The sequence below is a fragment of the Pholis gunnellus genome (assembly GCF_910591455.1).
Source record: "Pholis gunnellus genome assembly, chromosome: 17".
Classification (NCBI taxonomy): domain Eukaryota; kingdom Metazoa; phylum Chordata; class Actinopteri; order Perciformes; family Pholidae; genus Pholis; species Pholis gunnellus.
This window is the reverse complement of record NC_136544.1, coordinates 6,471,216-6,493,284: the sequence shown is the minus strand read 5'-3', so window position 1 is coordinate 6,493,284 and position 22,069 is coordinate 6,471,216. Positions and strand designations below refer to the sequence as shown.

At 40.9% G+C, this 22,069-nt stretch overlaps 2 protein-coding genes across 8 annotated transcripts in view; both read right to left on the bottom strand.

Annotated features, from left to right (window-relative positions):
* LOC306709995 (interferon-induced very large GTPase 1-like) overlaps positions 1–22,069 on the bottom strand; it is a 62,005-nt gene that overhangs the window by 27,723 nt on the left and 12,213 nt on the right. For 2 of the 7 annotated variants that reach the window (XM_079178354.1, XM_079178355.1), the window contains exon 16: positions 16,142–22,020. The exons of the other annotated variants lie outside the window; for them this stretch is intronic. In XM_079178354.1, the coding sequence (XP_079034480.1) occupies positions 17,149–22,020 (4,872 nt within the window). In that variant the 3' untranslated portion in view covers positions 16,142–17,148. Of the gene's footprint in view, positions 1–16,141; positions 22,021–22,069 lie in introns of those variants that run through there. 7 annotated transcript variants of the gene reach the window in all.
* LOC306709855 (interferon-induced very large GTPase 1-like) lies at positions 11,103–12,462 on the bottom strand (the record flags this gene model as incomplete). The annotated part of the gene is made up of 1 exon (XM_079178157.1): positions 11,103–12,462. The coding sequence occupies exon 1, from the start codon at positions 12,321–12,323 to the stop codon at positions 11,103–11,105; it is 1,221 nt and encodes a 406-aa protein (XP_079034283.1). The 5' UTR covers positions 12,324–12,462.

Sequence of the window (22,069 nt, the reverse complement as noted above, 5' to 3'; positions counted from 1 at the left end):
GTGGGACCTTAGATGTTTAGTTTCAGACCGGCAATACGTCGTCCAGAGTTGGCTCTCATCACCAAGCCCATTTTAATGGGAAACCATAGTGCATCCCACGTAGACGGCAACGGAGTAAACTAATGAATTGGAAACATATCTATAAACTTTGACTTTAAACAAACTGGTTTAAATTGATAACGATGTGTTTAAGAGTTGCTGTGTAGTTGGTTGCATCCACAATAAATCCCCAAATGTTGACATCCAATTTCGTTCCCTGCCATGTCCTAAAAAAGAAAGAGGGGCTTTATGGCTCCATGCTGTAGAACACACCAGCACTGCATCATCACCAGGACTGCACTCTCTATTGAGGGAAAGAAACGCTCTGTCACAATTAGAGAAAAATGAAAATGAGGAAAAGCTGTTGTTTAGCAGGAGCTGAGAAACTCAGCATGCACATTAGTTGTTGTTACTTTGTATATCAAATGTGCAAAATTATTAATAAAATAAGACTTCCACCAATCTTTTTGGCTGATCAAAGCACCTGTACCACACAAATATATTTTCTGATGGAAAATGTCATCCTACAAGGACACGTTTTTGTCTTCTACTTCTTTTGCGTTTTTTTCTTCTTCTGTGAATTCAAATTCAGTTGACATATGTGTGACTATATTATACAATACAATACTGTCCGCATAACAATGGAGACTTAGGACGGAACTTGTATTGTTATCTTTGTGGGAACCAATTTCCGTCTTTAAACCATCATAGTGAAGAAATTTTACTTCAAAGGAATGCTGAAAGTTTAAGGTTAGAATGAGGTTTATGTTAATGTTCCCATAATGATTGGAGTAAGGTGTTTACTTGAGGATTGGAAAGCGAAAGTAGGACAGATGTGACTCATGATTTCCGCGAAATCTCATAACACAATAGGACAAACCTGTTGTGTTGTCACACAAGGAACCAAACACAGCACAACACCCAGTTGTGAAGTTATCAATTGTATTATGAAATGGGTCACTTAAACAAACCCACTGATTCTTCAGTTTGCCTTTCATAGCCGAAACACTCTCATCAATCTGTTTGTTGTTTCTAGCAGCAGCAGAAAAATAAAAAGCGCCAAAAACAGCTTCCCAGCACCAAACAGCAGACCGACACAATTAGCAACTAGCTGGCTAACACAGTGGAGCATTTAGCACCTAAAGAGACAGATTCTTCCCTCAGTTGGTTGAGTAAATATTGGACTAACATTCAGGAGGTTGCAAAGAAACACATCTTCAAATTAAGGCTTTTGATGCTCCATGCAACTGTTTGCCAGCATGTTTGCCAAACTGCTGCCAAAATATAAAACAATGAATGCAGTTGTATGCAAAAATTGTAATAAAGAACTGTTGCACTGATTCCTTTACGAAAGTAATTCACTCAAAGTACTTGATACTTATACTGTACTCCAATACAGTCAGGAATGTTGTATTTTCCTGCACGTTTTGTCAGAAAGCTGCAGTTGCTAGTCGTTTTCTTGAAAGTAATACATTTATAGTAAATTCCATCCATCCATCCATCCATTTTCCTCCGCTTATCCGGGGTCGGGTCGCGGTGGCAGCAGGCCAAGCAGGCTGACCCAGACTTCCCTCTCGCCCGCAACATTTTCCAGCTCATACTGGGGGATCCCGAGGCGTTCCCAGGCCAGCTGGGAGATATAATCCCTCCAGCGTGTTCTGGGTCTTCCCCGGGGTCTCCTCCCAGTTGGACGTGCCCGGAAAACCTCCAGTGGGAGGCGTCCAGGAGGCATCCTGATCAGATGCCCGAACCACCTCAGCTGACTCCTTTCGATGCGAAGGAGTAGCGGCTCGACTCCAAGCTCCCTCTTGATGTCCGAGCTCCTTACCCTATCTCTAAGGCTGAGCCCGGCCACCCTACGGAGGAAACTCATTTCGGCCGCTTGTACCCGCGACCTTGTCCTTTCGGTCACGACCCAGAGTTCGTGACCATAGGTGAGGGTAGGAACGTAGACCGACCAGTAAATTGAGAGCTTTGCCTTCCGGCTCAGCTCTCTCTTCACCAAGACGGTCCGGTGCAGCGCCTGCTTTACTGCTGCAGCCGCACCGATCCGCCTGTCGATCTCCCGCTCCATCTTACCCTCACTCGTGAACAAGACCCCGAGATACTTAAACTCCTTCACTTGAGGTAGGCACTCCGTCCCCACCTGGAGGGAGCAATCCACCGGTTTCCGGCAGAGCACCATGGCCTCGGATTTGGAGGTGCTAACTCTCATCCCCGCCGCTTCACACTCAGCTGCAAACCGCCCCAATGAATGCTGGAGGTCACGATCCGAGGAGGCTAACAGGACCACATCGTCTGCATATAGTAGAGAGGTGATCCCGAGACCCCCGAACCTGACGTTCTCCACCGCCCGGCTGCGCCTAGAAATCCTGTCCATGAAAGTCACGAACAGGACCGGTGACAAAGGGCAGCCCTGGCGGAGGCCAACACCCACCGGGAACGTGTCTGACTTATTGCCGAGAATGCGGACACAGCTCCTACTGCAGTCGTACAGAGACCGGATCGCCCGTTGTAGCGGGTCCGGCACCCCATACTCCCGCAGCACCCCCCACAAGAACCCCCGAGGGACCCGGTCGAAAGCCTTCTCCAAGTCCACAAAACACATGTAGACTGGTTGGGCAAACTCCCAGAACCCCTCCAGTAGTCTTGCGAGGGTAAAGAGCTGGTCCACTGTTCCACGGCCGGGACGGAATCCGCACTGCTCCTCTTGAATCCGAGGTTCGACAAACGGTCGGAGCCTCCTTTCCAGCACCCTGGCATAAGCTTTCCCCGGGAGGCTGAGTAGTGTGATACCCCGATAATTCGAGCACACTCTCCGGTCCCCCTTTTTGAAAATGGGAACCACCACCCCGGTCTGCCAGTCCATGGGCACTGATCCCGACCCCCATGCGACACTGAAGAGGCGTGTCAGCCAAGACAGCCCAACAGTGTCCAGCGCCTTCAGCATCTCAGGGCGGATCTCATCCACCCCTGGCGCCTTGCCACCAAGGAGCTTTTTGACTACCTTAGCGACCTCTGCCAGGGATATGGGTGAGCCCCCCAGGTCTTCAGGCGCTGCCTCCTCTGCAGAGGACATGTTGGTCGGGTTTAGGAGTTCCTCAAAGTGTTCTTTCCACCGCCCGACAATGTCCCCCGTCCGGGTCAACAGTTCCCCCCCCCTGCTGAGAACAGCCTGGGGTAGGCCCTGCTTTCCCTTCCTGAGGCGTCGGATGGTTTGCCAGAACCTCTTTGAGGCCAACCGAAAGTCCTTCTCCATGGCCTCCCCGAACTCCTCCCATGCCCGAGTTTTAGCACCCGCGACCACCGCAGCTGCAGTCCTTCTGGCCTGCCGGTACCTCTCAGCTGCTTCAGGAGACCCCTGGGCCAAACAGGCCCTGAAGGCCTCCTTCTTCAGCTTGACGGCTTCTCTCACCTCCGGTGTCCACCACCGGGTTCTTGGGTTGCCGCCACGACAGGCACCGATGACCTTCCGGCCACAGCTCCTAGCGGCCGCGTCCACAATAGAGGCTTTGAACATGGTCCATTCGGATTCCATGTTCCCAGCCTCCCTCGGGATGTGTGAGAAGTTCTTCCGGAGGTGGGAGTTAAAGACCTCCCGGACAGGGTCCTCCGCCAGACGTTCCCAGTTCACCCGCACTATACGTTTGGGCTTGCCGGGTCTTTCCAACCGGTTCCCCTGCCATCTGATCCAACTCACCAACAGGTGGTGATCAGTTGACAGCTCTGCTCCTCTCTTCACCCGAGTGTCCAAGACATACGGCCGCAGATCAGATGATACGATTACAAAGTCGATCATTGATCTCCGGCCTAAGGTGTTCTGGTACCAGGTACACTTATGAACCACCTTATAGTAAATTCTCTTATCTAATGTATGTACTGATTAAGACTTTTTTGTTAATTCATTAGCTCACAGGCAGGTGTTGGTAGGCAGGTAAATGCAGGGCAACAGGCAGGTTCTGATACTGGTTGTACTGGTTGACAAGTTTAAAGGCAGCAGGTTCAGATCCAGTTCCAGGTAGTGGAGCAGAGTCAGAGTCGGGTTCAAGCTGCTTGAAAACCAAAGTCCTAGGCACATGGCAGCTGGGATGAACTAGCATAGGAACAAACAATCTGGGCTATATATGGCTGTATATATTAGTTAGTGAAAATGTAACGTAGCTAGCTTTGCTAAACATTTTATTAAATAGTCTTGTGCTCTGCTGCTCTGTCTCCTCAGACAGAGAGCCCAGAGTACGCTCTGTCGCTCCAAGAGCAGCTCCGTTGCTCAGAGTGACTACTCATGAAGGAACCCCAAGACTGGCCAATCAGAGGTGGGACCTGAGATGTTTAGTTTCAGACTGGCAATACGTCGTCCAGAGTTGGCTCTCATCACCAAGCCCATTTTAATGGGAAAACATGTAGTGCATCCCACGTAGACGGCAACAGAGTAAACTAATGAATTGGAAACATATCTATAAACTTTGACTTTAAACAAACTGGTTTAAATTGATAACGCTGTGTTTAAGAGTTGCTGTGTAGTTGGTTGCATCAACAATAAATCCCCAAATGTTGACATTCAATTTCGTTCCCTGCCATGTCCTAAAACAGAAAGAGGGGCTTTATGGCTCCATGCTGTAGAACACACCAGCACTGCATCATCACCAGGACTGCACTCTCCATTGAGGGAAAGAAACGCTCTGTCACATTTAGAGAAAAAGGAAAATGAGGAAACGCTGTTGTTTAGCAGGAGCTGAGAAACTCAGCATGCACATTAGTTGTTGTTACTTTGTATATCAAATGTGCAAAATTATTAATAAAATAAGACTTCCACCAATCTTTTTGGCTGATCAAAGCACCTGTACCACACAAATATATTTTCTGATGGAAAATGTCATCCTACAAGGACACGTTTTTGTCTTCTACTTCTTTTGCATTTTTTTCTTCTTCTGTGAATTCAAATTCAGTTGACATATGTGTGACTATATTATACAATACAATACTGTCCGCGTAACAATGGAGACTTAGGACGGAACTTGTATTGTTATCTTTGTGGGAACCAATTTCCGTCTTTAAACCATCATAGTGAAGACATTTTACTTCAAAGGAATGCTGAAAGTTTAAGGTTAGAATGAGGTTTATGTTAATGTTCCCATAATGATTGGAGTAAGGTGTTTACTTGAGGATTGGAAAGCGAAAGTAGGACAGATGTGACTCATGATTTCTGTGAAATCTCATAACACAACAGGACAAACCTGTTGTGTTGTCACACAAGGAACCAAACACAGCACAACACCCAGTTGTGAAGTTATCAATTGTATTATGAAATGGGTCACTGAAACAAACCCTCTGATTCTTCAGTTTGCCTTTCATAGCCGAAACACTCTCATCAATCTGTTTGTTGTTTCTAGCAGCAGCAGAAAAATAAAAAGCGCCAAAAACAGCTTCCCAGCACCAAACAGCAGACCGACACAGTTAGCAACTAGCTGGCTAACACAGTGGAGCATTTAGCACCTAAAGAGACAGATTCTTCCCTCAGTTGGTTGAGTAAACATTGGACTTTTACATTCAGGAGGTGGCAAAGAAACACATCTTCAAATTAAGGCTTTTGATGCTCCATGCAACTGTTTGCCAGCATGTTTGCCAAACTGCTGCCAAAATATAAAACAATGAATGCAGTTGTATGCAAAAATTGTAATAAAGAACTGTTGCACTGATTCCTTTACGAAAGTAATTCACTCAAAGTACTTGATACTTATACTGTACTCCAATACAGTCAGGAATGTTGTATTTTCCTGCACGTTTTGTCGGAAAGCTGCAGTTGCTAGTCGTTTTCTTGAAAGTAATACATTTATAGTAAATTCTCTTATCTAATGTATGTACTGATTAAGACTTTTTTGTTAATTCATTAGCTCACAGGCAGGTGTTGGTAGGCAGGTAAATGCAGGGCAACAGGCAGGTTCTGATACTGGTTGTACTGGTTGACAAGTTTAAAGGCAGCAGGTTCAGATCCAGTTCCAGGTAGTGGAGCAGACTCAGAGTCGGGTTCAAGCTGCTTGAAAACCAAAGTCCTAGGCACATGGCAGCTGGGATGAACTAGCATAGGAACAAACAATCTGGGCTATATATGGCTGTATATATCAGTTAGTGAAAATGTAACGTAGCTAGCTTTGCTAAACATTTTATTAAATAGTCTTGTGCTCTGCTGCTCTGTCTCCTCAGACAGAGAGCCCAGAGTACGCTCTGTCGCTCCAAGAGCAGCTCCGTTGCTCAGAGTGACTACTCATGAAGGAACCCCAAGACTGGCCAATCAGAGGTGGGACCTGAGATGTTTAGTTTCAGACTGGCAATACGTCGTCCAGAGTTGGCTCTCATCACCAAGCCCATTTTAATGGGAAAACATGTAGTGCATCCCACGTAGACGGCAACAGAGTAAACTAATGAATTGGAAACATATCTATAAACTTTGACTTTAAACAAACTGGTTTAAATTGATAACGCTGTGTTTAAGAGTTGCTGTGTAGTTGGTTGCATCAACAATAAATCCCCAAATGTTGACATTCAATTTCGTTCCCTGCCATGTCCTAAAACAGAAAGAGGGGCTTTATGGCTCCATGCTGTAGAACACACCAGCACTGCATCATCACCAGGACTGCACTCTCTATTGAGGGAAAGAAACGCTCTGTCACATTTAGAGAAAAAGGAAAATGAGGAAACGCTGTTGTTTAGCAGGAGCTGAGAAACTCAGCATGCACATTAGTTGTTGTTACTTTGTATATCAAATGTGCAAAATTATTAATAAAATAAGACTTCCACCAATCTTTTTGGCTGATCAAAGCACCTGTACCACAAAAATATATTTTCTGATGGAAAATGTCATCCTACAAGGACACGTTTTTGTCTTCTACTTCTTTTGCATTTTTTTCTTCTTCAGTGAATTCAAATTCAGTTGACATATGTGTGACTATATTATACAATACAATACTGTCCGCATAACAATGGAGACTTAGGACGGAACTTGTATTGTTATCTTTGTGGGAAACAATTTCAGTCTTTAAACCATCATAGTGAAGAAATTTTACTTCAAAGGAATGCTGAAAGTTTAAGGTTAGAATGAGGTTTATGTTAATGTTCCCGTAATGATTGGAGTAAGGTGTTTACTTGAGGATTGGAAAGCGAAAGTAGGACAGATGTGACTCATGATTTCTGTGAAATCTCATAACACAACAGGACAAACCTGTTGTGTTGTCACACAAGGAACCAAACACAGCACAACACCCAGTTGTTAAGTTATCAATTGTATTATGAAATGGGTCACTTAAACAAACCCTCTGATTCTTCAGTTTGCCTTTTATAGCCGAAACACTCTCATCAATCTGTTTGTTGTTTCTAGCAGCAGCAGAAAAATAAAAAGCGCCAAAAACACACACTAGCTTCCCAGCACCAAACAGCAGACCGACACAGTTAGCAACTAGCTGGCTAACACAGTGGAGCATTTAGCACCTAAAGAGACAGATTCTTCCCTCAGTTGGTTGAGTAAATATTGGACTTTTACATTTACATTTAACCTTTCATTTAAAAGCTGTAACTACAGTCTACAAAATGTTAAATCTGTTTTAAGCCTCACAGTTTGATTTAAGTTTAAGGCCAACAGAAACATACCTGTCACACATCTAAATACTAGCATTCACTGCAAACCAGGCTGCCTGTGTATATGCCTGTTTATATCTCCTGTTATGTAAGAGGAGAGTTAAATCAATTATTGGCCACACTTGCCCTACTTACCAATCCCTGGTGGCAACACGTGGGCTTTAAGTTAAAAAGAAACTGTGTTTTGGAACAATGTAGAGCTGTTATGATGCAGCTGTTATGAGGTGTGATTCAGTTACCAGGTCCATACTACAAAACATGGCCCAGTTTAATGGTCAATATGGGTGCAGCCTCTGTCTACATCCTGGTGAGCAATTTCAAAAGGGGAATGTTACTATTAGGGCATACCCATACAAAGATGGTCCACAAAGGGACCATGCTTCAACCATAAGTGATGGGGCGTTAAAGGTCCCATATGTCTTATGAACATTCCACACTTTGACATTATATTTGATATGCCTCCTGACCATGAGCATAATATACAGCTTGGTGTGGTCCGGCAAAGGGCAAGTGTGTGTCTAGACATTGAAAACCACGAGAAACCATATTATGAGAGATAGCAAGTGTGATTACTTACAGTGTCAATCCTGTAGCAAGCGTCAGGACAGTGGCGAGCAAGTGGCACCACAGTAGTAAAACAATATTCAGTAAAGTACAGCAATATTTCATATTACAATTATGAATAATCTAGAAATCGGCCTACATTAAGGTGTAGTATGAGTAAAATATATTAACAATAGGTAATTAGTACATATAGGATAAATAGCAGTATAATTAAATTAAATAATAACAGCATATATAGTCTGATTAATACCAATACAATATATAATGTTGTGTTATTTAATCTATCTTGGTATTATCTATCTTAGGTATTGACAATGCATTCATGTGGAAGGTTCATGTTGAAACTCTGTGCTCCAGTCGGGAACACAGAGCACAGAGGTTCTATTTTTTGCCACAGTTCATGGTTTCATTGAAATCAGTTGAGAAAAGAAAAACAGCTTCCCTGTCACTGAACTAAAATCCTAAAAACGATTTACGGCCGCTGACCTGTCGTGACAACAAACGGTGTTCTCAGGAAATATCGCCTGCTCAACTTGGCAGCTTCCTGACGGGTGCCGTACTGATGCCACTCGCTTTCCACTGTCCTGTCACCTGCCTGAAGCTTGCACAGGCTTGCCACTGCGGTTCCAGTGCCACAAGGAGAATCTTGGCCTTGCGGCATATTCTATCGGTAACAGAGTGATCGAACTTCATCAACAACTCTTGCTGATTAAGGCTCCTTGGAATATGACGAGAGTGCCCCAAGTTTTTGGAAGGCCAGTGAATGGCAGAACTGATTATTGTTTGATAGTATCTGTTTGCTAAAAGGAAAAAGAGTATTGCAGGGCAGGAAACAGATATTTGATGTGACAATGTTCAAAGGAACATTTATGCTAATTGATCTATATGCAGTCCTTCATGCATGCATCCCTCCAAGATGCAATGTGGAGGACTGAAAAGTTAAGGCAAAGTAGATTGCAAAATAGTGCCTTTATTTGTTTTTCACATAATGCTGCTATGAAGTTCCTTTTTTCTACATCTAAATCTTTTATTGAGGTTTTCAAATAAAGCTATTCCAGACTGCTAATTTACACAATCTTTATAAGCAGGTGGTGAATATTTGCCAGGTGGTGAATGAAGGAGGCAGAGTGAGTGACAGTTACCGCGGTGACTCCAGTGAACTCTGATACTTGCATTGGATAGCTTCAATCAGTTTGTCTGTGTACAGTATGCTGTATCTGTCTCTATGGAATAAACCATAAATTAATCAGTAAAGTCGTTTTAACTGTGGTGATTTAATCACAAAAACTGAATGAAAACAGATTGTACTTGCACAGTATTAGAAGGTTATTATGTGTGGCTGTTGCACAACAAGGCTGTAAGCACGCTGACTATAATCCAACATACTTAATTATCTTATTTCTTATTCTTCCGCACAGATTTTCGGCGCACTACTTCTCTTGCAGCATTGCCAACACTTCAGCAAAAATGACTTCAGAGTGGTGACATCAACGCTAGCGTGGAGAGGAGCTTGAATATATTCTGGAATTTTTTCCAAACAACTTGCTCTCGTTCCCGCAATTTTCGTTGACTAAAATGTGATAGAAGAGATATCCGCACACTTAGATCTGCAGAGTACACGTAAGTCAGGTGGAACGGTGGTTATCCTGCATTCATTGACTAAAAAAAGGATATTAAACATAAATAGGTTAAGTTGACTATATATAGCTAAAACTAGCACACTTTTGATCTCAGAAATAAGAGTAAGACTAAATATTAAATTAAATCTTTGTCAAGACTAAATCTGGTCTTCTTAAGTTGCTTAATAATAACAGAAAAGACTTGAACTTCAATGACTGCATGAAGGTTATATTTATTACAGTAGAAGAAAATACATAGAATTATGGATATCAATATACTGTAGCAATTACAGATTCTATTTAAGCAAAATGACAAAACCAATTCCAAAATGAGCAGTATAATTAACAGTAATATATGTAAATGATAAATCGTTAACAATATTTTTTTTATAATTCAAATATTTTTGTAACTCTTCATTAATTAATTAATTGATTAACTTGATGCTTTTGAATGAGATCTGTACTATATACAAAAGTAAAAATCTAAATTAAATCCACTAATGGCTGCCATTTCTTATTTTGAATGAATTAAATTATATACACTTCTAATAACACAACAATTCACACATCTTGTTTTAAAAGATACAAATCTTTGGATGAATGACAAATATCCTTCTCATTTTACTCACTGATCAATATATCTTTAGAAAAACATACAACTTAGAACAGTTTCATGTCATGTCTGTTTGAGATCTTCACATTCATAAAACATTCATAAAATTAAAATCATAAAAGTCAAAATCATATCATTCCTTTTTCTAGGAGTTAAGATGTTTCCATAATGTTTTAGAACCTAAAAACTCCATTACCACTTTGAATATGTTTTTCTTTTAAATCTTCAAAGAAAAAACATCATACACCTACATCATCTTGAATAATAAAGTAAAAGATTATGAACTACGGTGAATTCTGATGTGTCTGATCCTTTTTACAATCATCCTTTTATTTCTAACAACACGTCATTTGTAATTATGCAGACGTTGTGTTCTTTGCTTCAGGACACTTTCAGGAATCCTTACTACTTAATGTTATACAGCAACTCACTTTGTATGTGTAAAATAATTCATATAATATTAATTAAATTATCAACAGGTGCCGTTTCATGGATTTTGGAAAGACTTCATTAACATTAGCAATATTGTTGCATTTTCAAATCAAATCAAAAACTCGTATTTCTTTTGAACAGATAAAGACACGTTGGTCTTCTGTTACAGAGTAGAGCTTGGTTGTTTCTGACTCACTCACGTCATTTTAATCCAGACTATCAATAGCTTCTTGTTTTTTGTGATCCCGCCACTCACTGGGAATTTCTCCTCCGCCCTGGAATTTTAATGTGTGGTGGTCTTCCAGTTGCTTTTCAAATCGACATACAAACCATTTCCAGTATGTCAGTTTAGACTCATCAGGAGTAATCTCCCATGAAGCATATTTCTCCCCACCTCTTTGATACTCTTTAAAAGGAATGATGTCTTCTGAATCATGACTGGGAACGAAACTTCGATCACTTGCAACTAATGTTGTGCAGAAATCAATGACCAGGTCCTGTGTGCCTCGAATGTGACATCCATTAATCCCAGAGGGGCGATGAAAAAGGACACTGTGTTTGTCAGGACTGTGATTTTTCACTGTGTTGGTACAAACAGCTGCACAGAATGGACAAGTTACCCAGCAGCAGTCACACAGCTGATCGATGAGGATTTCATCAGGCTTCATCCTGAATTTCCTCATGTTATCCAGTGAGAGGCTGCTCAACTCCTTTATGATGGATACAAGACCTTTCTCTATCTCTTCTTTAAGGAAGTCAAAACTGTTCAAGTCACTGAAGTTTTGACAACAGATGGTGTTGAATGTTAGCTTATCTTTTAGCAAACTGGAAAATTCCTCCATCCACATGTCTGGGTCTCCTTTTTTTTCCTTTTTGACTTTCTCTGTTGCTCCATTTAAAGCTTGACTAACAAGCGTGTTGATGGACTCCAAATTTCTCTTGAGTATCTTCAGTGCTTTCTCTTTTCCCTGTTTTGAGGAGATGTATTTCTCTACTTCTTCTCTTATATATGTCTCTGCTTGGTCTCTTGGTTGATGGATGTAGGTGATAAAGCCATCAATATCCTCGTTCTCTGCAAGTGACTTCAACACATGTTTTTCCAAGTTCGACCTGTTCCCATTGAATGCTGGGTAATTGCACTTCATCTCATGAGCAAAATCAATGGCAGTCTGGTTACAGACGGCCTCAACAGTGGAACTCTTCAGCTTGTCACAGACCAGTTGTCCAAGCACAACAGCAGATGAGCTTCCTTTGCAGAAGCTTCTGAAAATGTTGTAATATTGCATTTTCTTGCTTTCTACATAAGAGTGTGCATCATTGTTCAATTTGAATTTCATGTGGGACTCTGAAAGCCATCTCTCTGCTCTGTGAAATACATACAGCAAGAGATCAACTGTGAACTCCTTCTTTAGAGCATATTTCCTCATTGATTCAAACTCTGACACCTTTTGTTTTACGTCGTTGGCCACTTCTTGCAAGTAAGTGAGACTGTAGCCTCTTGTAGCAACAGGTTTGCTCTTAATTGCGTCAAGAGACTGTTTTTCAACACTGTCAATGAAGGATCTGATCAGTTGCTGTTCTTCATGCTGAAAATACCGCTTCAAGTAATATCCAAATTCAGTAGTTTTTTCTGAAACATATTTACGGATTCTCTGTCCTCTTGTGTCATTTTCATGATCGTGATGCTCGATCAGAGATACATAATGAACATAATCACCAACCTCTGCTATTTGTTTATATTTGCCACTGATTTTGGATTCATGAATGAGAGACCATTCAAAACCAAGCTCCCGGAGGACGGTTGCTTGATCTTCTTCATAGTTGATGTTCTCAATAGGTTTTGTACCTGCAGTTAGTTCTTCAACCAAGTCACTCCAAACAGAGTTGAACTGCTTTTTAAGTTCCTCTTCATCGTTTGCCTTGTCCTTTAACTGATGAGCGAGCTCTTTGCTCTTTTGTAGCAGCTTGTTCTCAAACTCTGTCTTCTTATCATCAAGCTTTTTACAAGCCTTTTTCTGCTAGATGACTTCATCCAGTTTTCTTTGAACTCCTCTCAATAGTTCATCATGAAACTCTTTGATTTTGCTTTCAAATCGGCCTCGCCACTGAACCAACATGTCTTTGTCTCTGTCATCATCAAAGTATGTTGTCATTGCTTTTTTGATTTCTTCATAGGTTTTGTTCGATTCTTGATGAAGATGATTGAGCTCGACCTTGTGAAGTTCCTGGATGCCAACTGCCGGGTGATTGATCCCAAATCGCCGGTGGTTAAAAGGAGAGGAGCGCCACGCGGCCGATCCTTGGGCCAAACCGCAGTAGTGAAGCTGTGTGTGTGTGTGTGTGTGTGTGTGTGTGTGTGTGTGTGTGTTTGTGTGTGTTTGTGTGTGTGTGTGTGTGTGTGTAGCAGTGGATCACCCCACCCTTGTTCCAGTCATGTGGGCGGTTGTTGGCGTGTGTGTTGACATGTGTGTTGTTGGTATATTGCTACTCGTGTCGCTTTCTTTTTATAAGAAAGTAGTTCTCTTTTGCTCCCGTGTCAGCAGCTAACCACCTTTGCAATAAATACTCCTTTGTTAACCCTCTTCAGTTGCTCATTCTCTCTTTCCGCGGGAATTTTACACCGTTACTCCCCGCATCCCTAAGATGCCACAAGGGGAACGTAACATCTGCGAAAACTGATAACACAATATTGATAACGCTAAATTTGCTCAACACAAACACTGAACACCTGCAACAAAACGTAGCAGACTCTATGAAGCTTTACGTTTATTGACAAAGGAATGATATTTGTTAGAAAAATTCACCCGAGACCGATGGAAAATCATTAAACAGGACATTAATTCTTGCAAGGAGACAGAGTTGATTCACATACAGTATACATGGATCAAGGCTGCTCGGAGATCTGCCTCCGAGCCTCGTAATTTATACTGAGTAAACAACAATGTCACAGGCAATAATACGTCACAGAAGCATAACACACACACAAATGGCGTCCACACCGTGTAGTCCAAGTAGATGTCTGCAACTTCACCTGAGCATTTGTTCTGGCACAAAGGTCACATTCTCTAGTCAGGAGGCTAGGTTCTCATGACATAGCTCTGTACCCATCTGAACACTCCAACAGTCCTTATTATCATTTCAATCCAGGACATGCTGCTGAGTGTTCTTCCGAATAGAATAAACAACTGTGGTGAGGCAGTTCACACAAGGACAGGGTGCAATAAAGATGATCAAATTAGGACACCAGATCTTGTAAGCACACATTATAATCAGTCATTTAGATTTTCCCCAACAATATTCTTCATGCACGTTCACCTGTGGGCCCCCTCCAGCATGAGGTTTTTTATTTTTTTTTTAAATTGTAAAACAATATTTAACGGTTGGTGAATGAGGCCCAATGTCTGTTAGAAAACCTATGAGCTCATTAGAAGTGTACACAAAAACACTAATGGAAATGGTGTAAAGGTTTCTAGCAGATTGAGGATGTTTCTGGTTTCAACCAACAGTGAAGCACAAACCACTGTCAACACTGAACACTGCTGCAACAAAACGGTTTATGTGAATTGACAGAGGACAGCTCTATATCATGACATTCTTTATGCATGTTGGTTTTGAATCAAAAAAACAAAAGTAAAATTGAAAGTCAGAGAGCTCTTTTCCCCCAAACCATGTGACTTAGAGGAAAACATTAAGACTTAAGACGGGTCACACTGCCGAGCACATGCTGCCGTCAACACTGAGCTCCTGGTTGCAAAGCTACAAGAAGCCACAAATTCAGGCTTGTTTACAAAACCATTAAGTATACAGAAGATCCACTGATACTGGCCTGTAGAAACAGTTACCAGCACTGCAGTGCAGATTTAAAATGGGCATTTGCAATTGCTTTTTGTAATTGTTTTTATTGAGTGTTTTCTGTGTCAGATTGATGCGTCCCTCCTTCACCCCATTCACCTCCAGTTTTCATCTTAACCAGCACCTATAGGACCTTCCACTGAGCTCATCAGAAGTCCTGCTCCACATCACATGAATCCAGATCTTCAGCCATTGCTCTTCACCCCTTCACAACCACCTGTGTCTAGATGTTCTTGGGTATAATCCTGCACAGCTCAAGACAAAGCCCTTTAAAATAATGTAGTCACAATGGTATGTAATTGCTATCGTGATGTGTTGTTAAACTGCAGAATTGCTGGTACCTGTGTTCTCACAATGATGAATCCAATTGTCCTCTTAAATTGAAGGTGTGTGCCAGTTGATCCTAATGAGCATTCTCCCTCCTCACCTGTTATATATGATGTGTAAACAATTCATCTCACGTAAATGTGTTTCATATAATTTGTAGATCTTCCTTTAACTACCTGTTACCAATAATCTGTATATCTATGTATAGAAGCATTTTAGCTAATTGTTTACTGTTCATTATATAGTGTTGGGGATTCTACCTCGGGCAAAGAGCCCACTGTATAATCTGACTCCAAAAGACTACACCTCCAGAAGGACCCCGCGCAGATCGTTTGAATTGGAATTACTTTGATGAACAACAGATGACAGACGGTCTAAAAGTATTAACAATTTATTAAGTCAAGCATCAGAACATATAATGCATAGATCTATGGTTTCACAGAACACCATCAAAGATTAAGTATCCCTGGCATCAGACACAAAGTCAGGGCTCAGAATACGTATCTCTCGTCTCGGTGGTTGTGAGCCCTGTTCTAACATTTCCCTGTTTCTTTATCCTCTCCGATGAGGATTTGACCTTGTCCTGCACAGGGACGCATCATCTTCGCACACACACACGCCAGGGTAGAGGCCCCTGTGTGTGTGGGAGTTCTGCCTGCTGAGGGAATTCTCAAGGTGTCGGTCCTGCGTCCATTTGTTGCTACATAATATTCAATGGACTTATCCGTTTCATAACACAACTAAGTTTGAGCTAAACCACCTGTGAGTCAGAGCTTCTTCTTTGTACGGGGAGCGCAAAAGTGCCTCGCCCGGAGCGCTTGAAACCTTTGCTCAATGACCACGCAACACTATTGCAATTGAGCACATACATAATTCTTATAAGTTCAATGCCTCTATATAGTTTTAGCATATTTCTACAATAGCTAGAACTAACTTTTGATCTCAGGAATAAGAGGAAGACTCAATATTAAATTAAATCTTGGTTATGTAAATAAAATCGGTGTCAAGACTAAATCTGGTCCTCTTAATTTGCTTAATAATAACAGAAAAGGCTTGAACTCCAATGACTCCATGAAGGTTATATTTATTACAGTAAAAGAAAATACAAAGACTGATATTTCTGTTAGTAATTATGGACATCAACCACTTCAGAAAGAGAAAGCATGTTTCATCAATTTCTTTAAAAACATGAAAAACAAAATACAAATATATATATAAATTTCAGACAAGTTAGACAACAAATAGCTAAATGGTAAACATTATCTTTTAGATAATTCAAATATTTTTATAAGCATAGTATGTTCATTAATTAATTAATGAACTTGATGCTTTTTAATGAGATCTATATTATATACAAAATACAAATCTAAATTATATCCACTAATGGCTGCCATTTCTTATTTTGAATGAATTCAATTATATACACTTCTGACAAAACAACAATTCACACATCTTGTATTAAAAGATACACATCTTTGGATGAATGACAAATATCCTATTTAACTCACTGATGAATATATCTTTAGAAAAGCATGCAACCTAGAACAGTTTCATGTCTGTTTGATGAGATTTTCACATAAAAGTCAAAATAAAAGTTAAAATTTCTCCATAATATTTTAGAACCTGGAAACTCCTTCATTCCTACTTTGAATTATTTTTTCTTTTAAATATTCAAAGACATCTATATCATCTTAAAAAATACAGTAACAGATTATAAACTATGATGAATTCTGATGTGTCTGATCCTTTTTACAATCATCCTTTTATTACGAACAAACACGTCATTTGTAATTATGCAGACGTTGTGTTCTTTGCTTCAGCACATTTTCATTAATCCTTACTACTTAATGTTATACAGCAACTCACTTTGTATGTGTAAAATAATTAAAATTATACTGATTAAATTATCAAAAGGTGCTGTTTCATTGATTTTGGAAAGACTTCATTAACATTAGCAATATTGTTGCATTTTCAAATCAAATCAAAAACTCGTATTTCTTTTGAACAGATAAAGACACGTTGGTCTTCTGTTACAGAGTAGAGCTTGGTTGTTTCTGACTCACTCACGTCATTTTAATCCAGACTATCAATAGCTTCTTGTTTTTTGTGATCCCGCCACTCACTGGGAATTTCTCCTCCGCCCTGAAATTTTAATGTGTGGTGGTCTTCCAGTTGCTTTTCAAATCGACATACAAACCATTTCCAGTATGTCAGTTTAGACTCATCAGGAGTAATCTCCCATGAAGCATATTTCTCCCCACCTCTTTGATACTCTTTAAAAGGAATGATGTCTTCTGAATCATGACTGGGAACGAAACTTCGATCACTTGCAACTAATGTTGTGCAGAAATCAATGACCAGGTCCTGTGTGCCTCGAATGTGACATCCATTAATCCCAGAGGGGCGATGAAAAAGGACACTGTGTTTGTCAGGACTGTGATTTTTGACTGTGTTGGTACAAACAGCTGCACAGAATGGACAAGTTACCCAGCAGCAGTCACACAGCTGATCGATGAGGATTTTATCGGGCTTCATCCTGAATTTCTTCATGTTATCCAGTGAGAGGCTGATCAACTCCTTTATGATGGATACAAGACCTTTCTCTATCTCTTCTTTAAGGAAGACAAAAGCATTCAAGTCACACAAGTCAAAGTTTTGACAACAGATGTTATTGAATGTCAGCTCATCTTTTAGCAAACTGGAAAATTCCTCCATCCACATGTCTAAGTCTCCGTTGTGGGTTTTGACTTTCTCTGTTGCTTCAAATAAAGCTTGACTAACAAGCGTGTTGATGTCGTCAACATTTTTCTTTAGTATTTTCAGTCCTTTCTTTTTTCCCTGTTCTGTGGAGATGTATTTTTGTACTTCTTCTCTTATATATGTCTTTGCTTGCTTCCTTGGGTGATGGATGTAGGTGATAAAGCCATCAAAGTCCTCTTTCTCTGCGAGTGACGTCAACACATGTTTCTCCAAGTTCGACCTGTTCCCATTGAATGCTGGGTAATTGCACTTCATCTCTTTAGTGAGATCAATGGCAGTCTGGTTACAGACGGCCTCAACAGTGGAACTCTTCAGCTTGTCACAGATCAGCTGTCCAAGCACAACAGCAGATGAGCTTCCTTTGCAGAAGCTTCTGAAAATGTTGTAATATTGCATTTTCTTGCTTTCTACATAAGAGTGTGCATCATTGTTCCCTTTGAATGTCATGTGGGACTCTGAAAGCCATCTCCCTGCTCTGTGAAATACATACAGCAAGAGTTCAACTGTGAACTCCTTCTTTAGAGCATATTTCCTCTTTGATTCAAATTCTTTAACCTTTTGTTTTACATTGTAGGCCACTTCTGGCAAGTAAGTTAGCCTGTAGCCTCTTGTAGCAACAGGTTTGCTCTTAATTGCATCAAGGGAATATTTTTCAACATCGTCAATGAGGGATCTGATATCTTGTTGTTCTTCATGTGGTAAATCACTCTTCGATGTATGTTGTTTCATTTGTTGTGTTGACCCAGATGTAAATAGTCTCTTAAAAGACCCCCACACAGTTGACAATGAACTTCCTTGCCCTTTTGTGTTTGTGTTTTCTCTGTTTTCATCTTGAGATTGTTGGCTTGTGTCTGAGAGGTCGTGGTGCTTGATCAGAGATACATAATGAGCGTAATCACCAACCTCTGCTATTTTTTTGTATCTGCCACTGATTTTGGATTCATTAATGAGAGACCATTCAAAACCAAGCTCCTGGAGGGCAGTTGACTGATCTTCTTCATAGTTGATGTTCTCAATAGGTTTTGTACCTGCAGTTAGTTCTTCAACCAAGTCACTCCAAACAGAGTTAAACTGCTTTTTAAGTTCCTTTTCATCATTTGCCTTGTCCTTTAACTGATGAGCGAGTTCTTTGCTCTTTTGTAGCAGCTTGTTCTCAAACTCTGTCTTCTTATCATCAAGCTTTTTACAAGCCTTTTTCTGCTGGATGACTTCATCCAGTTTTCTTTTAACTTCTGTCACTTGTTCATTATGAAACTCCTTGATTTTGCTTTCAAATCGGCCTCGCCACTGAACCAACATGTCTTTGTCTCTGTCATCATCAAAGTATGTCGTCATTGCTTTTTTGATTTCACCATAGGTTTTGTTCGATTCTTGATGAAGATGATTGAGCTCGACCTTGTGAAGTTTTCCATTTTGAATTTTGGTATAAAGCCCGTTCTCAATGGTCAACATGTTGCTCCTCAGGGTCCAGGTCCAGTTCCCATACTGGACCTCAAGTTTTCTGTACACTGCAATTTCAAGTGTGTTTTTGAAACTGAAAACAAATTGTTCATTCATCAGGGCATTCCACAGGTCATGAATTTTGCTTTTGAACTGTGAGAGAGTCATCCCAGCAGACTGTTTAGCTTTAGAGAGGATGGTGGTCTTCAGCTCTTGGACACTCTCACTATAACCTGGGTTTGGAGGAGCCATAGGTGGACTTCCCTCCCAAAGCTGGGCAAAGTATTTCACATCTTTCTGCACATCAAATGCAATGACGTCACTGAAGCACTCGGCATCACAAACCTCCTCTTTGGCTGCTAGTTGGGCCATCCTGTCCAGTTTTTCTTGCAGCCGTCTCTTTCCATCCATGTTTTTCTCTGCAGCACCAATATCGGTAACATTCTGATGAACAAACACACAACTTGGAGAAAGTTTAATTTTCTTCATCCTCATGAAAGCCTGAACAACAATCTGCAGAACATCTTGCATCTCAGCTGGATTCTCTCCAAATATGTTGATCAGTGTCATGTTTCCCAGACCAACAACAAATGTTGCCAGTTCATTGTCGTGGTGAAGAGTGGCTTTACCTTCTAACTCAAGAGCACGCAGTCCTTCAGTGTCCACCACTAGTACATAGTCAAACTTAAAGTCTTTCTTGATCTCTTCTGACACTTCAACCAGCTGCATGAAGGCACCCTTGGTGCACCTGCCAGCACTCACTGCAAACTGTAACCCAAACATGGCATTCAGCATTGTTGATTTTCCGCTGCTTTGTACGCCCAACACTGACAAAACAAAGACTCTCTTGTCACCCAGTTTCTTGATGACTTCATCTAAAAGACCAGAGATCCATGTTAAAGGTACATGACCTGCATCACCATCCATCAGCTCCATTGGGTGTCCTGATATCATCAACTCTGCAGCCAGCTCGGGGTATTTAGACCAGTCAGTCTGTCCTCTATTTGTTTGTTTCTTCAGAGATGCATGAGCCTCATAGATCTGTCCCATTTCTCTGAAGATGTGCTCCAAGCCAAAAGTTGCTGACTGTACTTTTGTTGATATTTCATTAAGCTCAATTTGCTTTCTTTTTAGCAGATCTTTAGCAGATTTGTCATGCTTGTTCTTCAAGGCCAAGAGCTCAGCCCACTTTTTATCATAGACTTGGAGAATTGAAGGGAGATCGTCTGTGGAGAGGGCATCTATTAAGATCTGAGTCCATTTCAAGAAATAATCTTTTTCTGCTGCTGATGACAAAGATGAGAGGCTTTCAATGAACAACTTCATTGGTTCACTACAGGAAACAGTGAATTGATCTTGTCGTATTTGCATCAGTTTCTCCTGCTTTTTACATTTCTCCTTCTCAATGTTTCCTCTGAGGTGATACAGTTCTTTGTTGATTTTGCACCATTCCTTCCACAGTTGGCCTTGACAAGGGAGATATGTATCTTTGATCTCTGAAACATCCATCCCCTGAAGCAAGTCCACAATTTTCATTGCAGCAGATTTTCCTTTTTGGCAGGCATTGTCGTCTTCATCCACTTTGACTCCAGAAACTTTAGCCATGGATTCAAGCTGGAAGGATCCATGTGGTCCAGATAAAATCTTTCCAATGATGTTTTTCAATTCTTCAGAAATGTCTGACAGGCTTTTGTTGTTTACACCCATTTTGTAATTTCCCTTTTTCTTTTCAACATCAGCATCGCTATCAGCAATGAGAATAATGAGAGGCTTTGGAGACTTGAGAAGGGCTGAGATCACTGCACTGTTTTTATCATTTTTTTCCAGAGTTGGTACAAGTACAACATTGACTGAAGATTTGTCAGTCAGTATGTCACGCTGTTTTACAATTGACAGAGCATCACCATGAAGATTACAGAAGGCAATGCAGTCAGTGAAGGCATCATTGGGTTTTCCAGCAGGGCAGTACCAGGCAATCTCTGCCACACCATCCATCAGATGTCGAGACTTGGTACTACCTGGGCAGTTTCTGTGGAAGAAGGTTTTGTGACGATCGTTGATCAAAGTGTTCATCAGCTCAGATTTAGACAGAGATGATGAACCCAGGCGGAGAAATGACACCATGGGTGTCTCAGCTTTGCAGATGGGCATACTCTTCATGGTGACAATGTTTGAATTATCTTTCATTTCGGTTATCTTCCATGTTTTTCTTATTTGTCTGAATGTCCACAGAGGACAGCCAATATCCATTGTTACTGGGTCAGGAACAAGCAAAGGTAAGGCGTACTGACATTGTGATAGCTTTGTAATCATGTTCTGCTTGAAAAAGCTGTCTGAGCAGTGGAATACTGCCATTTGAACATCCATTGGATGCACGTGAGTCTTGTGATTTGATTGCTCAAAGTCTACATTGGTGCTGTAAAAATCATCAAGGTCATCGTCTTCTGTGTCATTCGTATAAAACTCTTCAACAGGGTTTGAGTGGCTCACCTCAGGACTGTCTCGTCTTACAGGAATATATCTGGCTCTATAGTCTAACATCATCAACCTCTGAATAAAAGTATGAGCTATATCTTTTTCAGATGTGTCATGGTCCTGTCTCACAGATGGACCTACTTTAAAAAAATCTGCTGGTGACAAATTCTGTTGCTGTTTGTCTTGAAGCTGAAGTCTGCCAAGCAGTGCTTCAGTTTCTCTTTGATATTCTCTCTTCCTGTTGATCTCTTCCGAAAGCTTCACTGACTTCTGTAAATAAGTAAATTAGCATGTAATGTATATAAAAGATTATAATCAC